Genomic DNA, 8,520 nt, shown 5'->3' with positions numbered 1-8,520 from the left:
GTAATTATATGTATATATTTCATATATAAGATTTTATGCTATACTGCATGTGATCACTTATAAATAGGAACATTATAACATGATTTTCTTCATTTCATTTTTGACTTGATCAGTTATTGTCCCTCATAATTCATCAATACTATATCCTACTGTAATAAATAAATGGGATACTGTATTTATAGAACAACAAATATTATTTGTACAATATAAATATTCATTAAATAAGGGATATTTATTTCGACATATTAAAATTAACTATGTTAATCTGAAGTAATTATTTTACAGTATTGTCATATAGAATAGGAAGCCTTTTAATATATAAAAAAAGGAAAAAATTGAAACAAAAAATAATTACAATGAAAATTTTATGTACTATGCAATGAAATATTGATGTAACGAACTATTATATTTTATTTTAATATTATTCATATATAAATTTGTGAATACAATACACATGAAGAGTTCAAGAATAACAAATTGAGGCTTAATAATTATTACTCTAGAAATATTTTTAGATAGCAATTTTTAATGAAAAAATAAGAACACCACTGGAAAAACAATCAGATAGAATTTTTTCCTATTGATAAAAAACATGGAGAAATAATGTATGATATAGTGTATTTAAATCAAATAAATTACGTAAAAATAACAATAAAATTAGATATGCATATGATATCTATAAATATTTCAATTGTCCAATTAAAAAACAAAACAGAAAATAGGCCATATTTTACAATTGTAGTTGTAGCTATGTGTACTTTTTCAGAAAAATAAATGCTCATAAGAAAAAATAATAGACAACAAATTGAATATGCATACAAAGGATGAGCTAAATTTCAAAATAAAATAACACTATGGACTATACTGGAGTATTTATGATTAGAGATTAAATCATGAGGACGATTTTTTGAATATTTTTCTATAAAATGATATTTTATATAAAACAAATATATATTTTAAAAAATTATACATTTAATTCACATAATATTATTCTTATTAGTCTATTTTCTAATATACTGTATTTATGTATATAACTTATAATTTATACTGTTAAATATGAAAGTGCTTTTAGAAAGAATTTTAGGAAATATTTAAGTAACATATATTCCTAATTAAACACGTATTATTTTAAGTTTTTCTTGGCCATAGAAACTGTAGAGGCATTTTTTTTTCAGACGCATTTGAATTTTTCTTATTTTAGGTGTGAGACTATACATATTGGGATTTTTTATGTTTTTTATTTTTTTTTTTTAAATTCTTAAATCATTATTTCATAAGATATTGATACATATATGGAATAAGTTTATTGTTAGTTCTCTTGTTTACTTTATTTATATTAGAATAGTCATACTTGAATTATTCTATAAAATTTCACAATATAATTATCGATTAAAATTACTATAAATTGTGAATAAAATGAAAACCATTTATATGTATGAATATTCATTTTTCCAAAATTTTAGCACATTATTGGAATTTTCTTGTAAAATTAAGCGTAATCTATATTACTATGGGTATAATGCGTCATATACCATTAAAATTGCATATAAATCTATCTCCTATGAAGGTATAGGATTATTCTTTTTTATAGATTAAATTTGTACCTATAAAAATATATTAGATTTAGTAATACATAATAATATTTTAGCTAATATTAGTATATATATGAATATAATATAATATCTCAGTTAGACAAAATGAAAGTACTCCTAAATAGAGTACGTTTTATTATAGATTCTTAGAATTTTTGTTAAAAATATTTCGCATATTTTTATAAAATATAAATAAAAATTAGTTAAATGTAGATATTAAAAAAGAGTAATACTTATTTATGAATATTTACGTATATACATTTGAAGAAATAATAATGCAAAATAGATGAAAATGAGAAGAAATAATCAAATTTATTTTATTTTCAAGTTCAAATGTTACATATAAATTTAGTATCCTTGTGATATAAAAAATTAATATTTACTATTTTTTTATTGTAAAATTATGCTACATATATATATGTCAGCAATTATGTAGTATAGGAAAAGTAGTATAAATATATATTTTTTTAAATTATCGCTTTTTTTTTTTTTCTTAATTTATTAGTTTGTTTACTCAATGTAGTTTTTTTACAACTTTGAGGTGGAACATTTATTCAATAATAAACATTACTTAATACTAGAACAAATTATAGAATCGTTAATATATTTTTTTATTAATATCCTAAACACAATATAACATTCAACAGATTTATGATTATTACATATAAAGGAAAACGAATTAAAATATCAAAATTTAATAATTGGATAAAAATAAGTTATTACATTTAAATTGCGCCTCTCTTTATTCCAAATCAGTTTTCTTTTTTGATCCCCTTTTATATGCTCTTTGTTGGCCATTTTCAGAAAATTATTGATTACAACATATGTTAATATAATGAATTGAAAATAAATATTTATTATGTATATATATTTTTTACATAATAATTCTAAGCGTTCTTAAATAATGAAAATAATTTCTTCTTTGTTGTTTCGACTTCGACAACATTGAGAGCAAATCTCATATTTTCCTTGTATCATTTTACTTTTTTTCATAATAATAATGTACCTAATATTAAGGAATAAAAAAATAAGAAAAAAAAGGACTTTTTTTGGAGTGTTACTAAATTTTTTGTTAAATAATATTATTTTCCAAGGAACAAATATTATTAGAAAATGACAATTTTTTATAGTTTCGTTTCTTTATTAATTTTTATTATCAATAATGAATACAATTATTTTAATCAAAAATGGATCAATGTTTACATGACTCTAATTTATTTTTAAAAAATGATCATAATATATTTGTAGTAGTGTAATGTCAATCATTATTACATATAAAGCTTGAATCATTTATTAATAAGATATTAATATATTAATAATTAATTTCAGAATATTATATTACAAATCTAATAAAGAAAATATTACAAAAATATTGGTAACATATATCCAGGAAAAAAAAAAGGTAGAAAAAAAATTGAGATATTTAAATGAAATAAAAAAATCATATTTTAAAATATGAATTGTTGGCAATTTATTAATAAGATAGAATATTAATGATGATAAACTTATGAAGCATGGAAATATTTGAATATTACTTAATATATTTTGTTTTTGTGAATATTTATATATTATAAATATTGTGGATGAGGTTTTGTAGAATTTTATAAGGTTTTATGAATTATATAGAAAGGATTATTAAAATTTAAATATTATTATATATGTAAAAATGTTGTTTTAAAAAGATAATTGTAATATTTACTTAAAAAAATTAAATTATATAATGTAAAATTAGAAAAAATGGTAGAATATTACATATAAGAATAGGATAACATTGTTTTATGAAATGATTGTTACGAAATTACATGAATGTTAATTATGAAACAGAAGTAAAATATGGAAGGAATTAATATTACATATATATATTTATATAAATGTTACTTAAGCGAATGAGGGCATTATCAATGCAAACACTTCATAATGAAAAATAAAGTTATCCATTTCATTTGGAATTTAATAATAGAGAAATATACAACATATTTTGCTTTTAAAGAATAAAAATTTACTACATGAAATGTTAATGTAATATTATAAAAATTTAGTGATATAAGAAAAATTCCATAATATACCGTAAATCCTAAAATGGCAGAGATTAAAATAACGGTATGAATTTTTTTTGTAACTAATAAAATATGTTTTTTTTCTTTAATTTTTACGTTTGTATTAGTAAAATAAGTTTGGTATAAAAATGAATTATTTGTATTTACAAAAAGTGAACAATTTTTGCTATTAGTTAATGTAGCTATTCTACCGAAGTGAAAAAATCTTCCTCAAATTATCCAAAGATGATTAAAATAAAAGTGGAAATGATGTATTAATGTGCTGCTGAAAATTTTGATAAAAGTTGCCAAAGGTTCATATATATATACGTTACTATAAGATAGTGTATTTTATATATTATGACACCTCATGTTAATTGTCAACATTTACTATATCACTCAATGCACACTATAAACATATTTGCGAAGTAAAATATGTAGATGATTCATTTATTAAGAATGGATAATCCTGTTTTAATATAAGATAATAAAAAAAAAAACTAATATTATTTATATTGAGAATAATGATTAAACAAATGTAGTGATGATATCAATTTAACATGGGTACATAATCGAGAATTTCAAAAAAATATAGTATATTCAGGAATGATACATTACTCATTAGGTTTTGATAAAAAAATAATATGATTCTGCTAAATGAGATATTTGTATGAAGTATTAGATAAAACAGAAACACAAACATATGTTTCATTTCTATATCTAAGGATTACCAAATGATATATGTAATTTTTGCAATATACAAATATCCGGAAGAAAAAATGCAGATTACTTATACAGATATTAATAGTATGTACAAAGTATATCATAACGACTAATATATTATATAGCTTTTGGTGATCATACACTATTCGATGATGTTTATTTATTCTATTTCATTCTTATTTTCAAGTTATATTCGTTACAACACAACATAATAATTAAATCAGTTTAACACAATATTAAACAAGGTAATATTAATAATAAGTATTTATCTTTTTTTACTCTCATACCACAATTAAAATTAGGAAAACTTTTAACAAAATGTTACACATATGCCAAATAATTTATTAACCTTTATGTGTAACAACTGAATATATAGTTTGTCCTAATAGAGTACACAACAAATGGGTGCTTATTTTATATTTAAAATATAATTTTGCAAATATAGAAATATATATATAAAAAAGAATAGAGTAGCTTAAAAGAATAATATGATTTGTAAATGAATAGTTATTAAACTTCAAAAAGTGTCATTTACTTGGGTAATATAACTATCATTTTTTTTAAGACACATTTTAGGTATTAAAAAATGATCATTTTTTAAAAATATTAATAACAAGAAAAGCAATAGAAAAAGTAATAATATAAGATATGCACCATATATAGCTCTTAAAATTGAACATGTTATGATATATACTCCTCAACTAAGAAGAAAAAGTATATATATGTTATTTTTGGTAAAATTCTCATTACAAAACACATTAGAAAAGAAAAATAATACAAAACAATAAAGAAATATATATTAAAACTAAATGACGGAATTAAGCAACATCAAGATATTTTTATAGTAGATTATACTGATATTTCGATGAATTTCCTTTTTATTTTCTCGAAAATATTTTTAGGGTTCAAAAATGGTAATTTAACATAAAATAAAAATAATATAAAAGACTTGTCTTAAAACATACATCTTAATAAGAACCACATTAATGTTTTAAGAAACATAAGACACAGAAAGCATATGGAATATACTGAAATATATAAAGTGTGAGTTTATTGTGCTTCCGCTGTTCTTAAACATTTCAAATTATTAGTAGTAATAGAAAACAGTGGAAAATAATAAAAAATTCACATTTGGTTTTGAACTAATACTTTTCAAAAAACGTGTGTGTATATGTATATTATATAAAACATATACTATAATAAGTTAAAAAAAATATATATATATTTTAATTATACATTAAATATAATTCATAAGAACAATAATGTAATATAATGCTTTCCACATAAATTGTGTTTCATGCAATACAACAATGTATTATCTCATTTTTTGAATGTGGAATAAAAAAGAGTGATATATATTTCTTTAAATCGTGTTAACACTGTAGTACCGATATTTTATCTTATAACCTAAATGATTGCATTAATAAAGGATAAATGATAATAAAAAAATTCCTTAAGAACACATAATGAAAAAATAAATATATGTGTTTCGAACACGGACTTTTCTTATACATTAATTATGATCCAAACTATATAATATAACGAGCATCGTATATATTAGCTACTCAAATATTGCGTGTGTAACTTATGTTATATTAGGGATTGGAAAAATAGGAATAAAAAATTTTCATATAATTCTTCTTAAATCTATTTATTTTTTAATAATCATCGGATATACAATATGATCAAGTTTTTAAATGATTGAAAAAAAAATAAAAAAAAAGTTGGCTACACACTATCGAACGTAGATATACTAATTATAATAAAATGACACAACTGTACATTATCAGACAATCATTATACATAGAGATAAAAAAGAAATTATGTATTATGTATTAAAAAATAATCCTTATCATTCAGAGTAATACTTCTGTGTAATAAGACTATATATAATTATTTATTAATCAATATATAGTTAAAAAATACATAAAACCATCATTATATATAGTAAAAAAATATATAAAACTGTATGTTAATAATGTTTTTTAATATTATTGACAAAATAAGGATGAAATATTAATTATAAAATTGATATAAAATTGTTTAAGATTTATAAAAAATATTTTGTTTTGCTGCTTTTTTTAAAAATTATCCTATTTTTAAGATTATTAAAAATTTTCTGAAGATTTAAAAAAACACATTAACGTTAATTCATCTCTTATTATAATATGATATTATTTTACTTGTTTTTTGAAATTTATTTTTTTGCTAAAACTTTTGTATAATTCATTCATTCTATTAATTTCTGAAAATTTGTACGCATAATATATAGCCATTGCAAAGAAGGATATCGATAAAAATGCAAATATATATACATTAAAAAAGACCTTAAATGTCATCATTATCATTAATATTGCCATGAGTACAGTTGGTGGTAAGTATATTCTAAAATTTCTCATAAAATGTTTTTGTTTTCCTTCCTGAGTTTTAAATTTACACTCTTCATAATCAGAAAATGATTTTTTTTTTATTGCACGTAATAATTCTACTTCAAACTCTTTATCCAATCTTATTAATGTATCCAAGAATCCTCCTGATGCCCGCTCTTCTCGAGTAGATGCTTTCATGACCATCTCTTTTAGAGACTCCGGTTCCAATACAGCATCAAATTTATTTTTTCCTAAAGAAGTTGATTTCTTGTTTTTTTTTCCATATTGGAATGTCTTTTTCGATTTTTTCGATTTTTTATATGGTTCTAGCTCCATATGTAAATTGGGAAAATTATCATTTTTGTATTCAAAAGAGTCTTCATCATAGAAATTGTCAAGGTCTAATGAATTATTGCGTTTTAATTTTTTTTTTTTTTTCAGTTCCTTATTTTGATCATGAGTGTTTATTAGATTGTCAAATGATAAGTCTAAATTGCCATTCATATCATTGCGTGTATCGAGATACTTTTGATTACTTTCATCATAGATTAATTTGTTAAACCTGTTTCTAAATAAATCATCGTGTTCTAAATCATTTAAACGTTTTCCAAAATCATCATCATCTTCAATCAATAAATCATTTATTCTATCTTTTAGGTATGCTAATTCTCCTCCTCGTGCTTTTAATATTGAAGTTTCACCTATTAGTAATCTGCTCGTTCTCATGAAATTTAAACCGTTATACTGATTCACTGAATTTTGCCATGATTCACCATAGGTACATGACTAAAAATTAAAATAATAGATATTTTGTAAATCACACACATGTATATATACATATATATGTATTGTTTTGGGATTTTCTATATAAGAAGAAAATATATGGAGAAGAATAAAAACTCATCATAATGGCACAATTCTATATAGTATAAATGAATTCTTAAATATCATGCATAATTTTGGATCTGAATTCTGTACTCACAAGTACTAAAAGGCAAGGAGTAAAAATTTTTGAGAAAATGGAATAATTGCTATTTATTTCTGCCATATAGAATACTTTTTATAATATATTAAATGGTAAACAATATTATATTTAATGTTTATCCAAAATGATTATTATGATACAAATCAACAGGACTATTATAGATTTGTTTCTATATATATATTTATAATAATTTTTTGAAATTTTTTTTGAAATTGTTAATAAAATTATTATTTTGAACTATTTTTAATAATAGAAATATATTAAAATTATTTTATGTAATTAAAGAATATGTCATTTTTTATTATACAACAAGTTGTTACTAATTATAAAACAACTAAAGTAAAACTTAAATAATAAAAATGAATAATGTAATAATTATTGCTCTAATTAAACAACAGAATTTACTTGTATAATTCAATATAAATATACTTATATTTGCGTAATATGAATATAATAATGTACATAAATATGTATAAATATAAAAAAATTATAAATAAAATAATGTATTAATTATTATATTTTGGATTATAATTATTGGTTCTTATATTTTTATAAAATATGGATATAAGTGTTGAATTAATTTTTTTTTTTACTTTTATGTTACATCATATTTTTTTTTTTAAACAATTTTTGGAAAACTCTATTAATGTTAATTGAAAAAAAAAAAATAAAATATCAACATAAAATTACTAATTCTTTAAATTACTTCTAAACATACAATGTATATTAACCCTAAGTCATAGATTATTTTTATAATTGTAATAATATTAATTTATGAATTTTTAAGGAACCTAAAATATTAATGATATAATTAT

The 8,520-nt window shown here is 20.3% G+C and overlaps 1 protein-coding gene across 1 annotated transcript; it reads right to left on the bottom strand.

The window, feature by feature from the left end:
• Positions 1-6,525: 6,525 nt before the first annotated feature.
• On the bottom strand, positions 6,526-7,768 carry PGO_001090 (Plasmodium exported protein, unknown function; the record flags this gene model as incomplete). Its single annotated transcript, XM_028690889.1, has 2 exons — positions 6,526-7,506; positions 7,673-7,768. 2 exons carry the CDS (start codon positions 7,766-7,768, stop codon positions 6,526-6,528), a joined length of 1,077 nt encoding a protein of 358 aa, XP_028546690.1.
• Positions 7,769-8,520: the final 752 nt, after the last annotated feature.

This window comes from Plasmodium gonderi (genome assembly GCF_002157705.1).
Source record: "Plasmodium gonderi DNA, contig: Pgo-contig_107, whole genome shotgun sequence".
Taxonomy (NCBI): domain Eukaryota; phylum Apicomplexa; class Aconoidasida; order Haemosporida; family Plasmodiidae; genus Plasmodium; species Plasmodium gonderi.
This window is presented reverse-complemented; position numbering and strand designations above follow the sequence as displayed.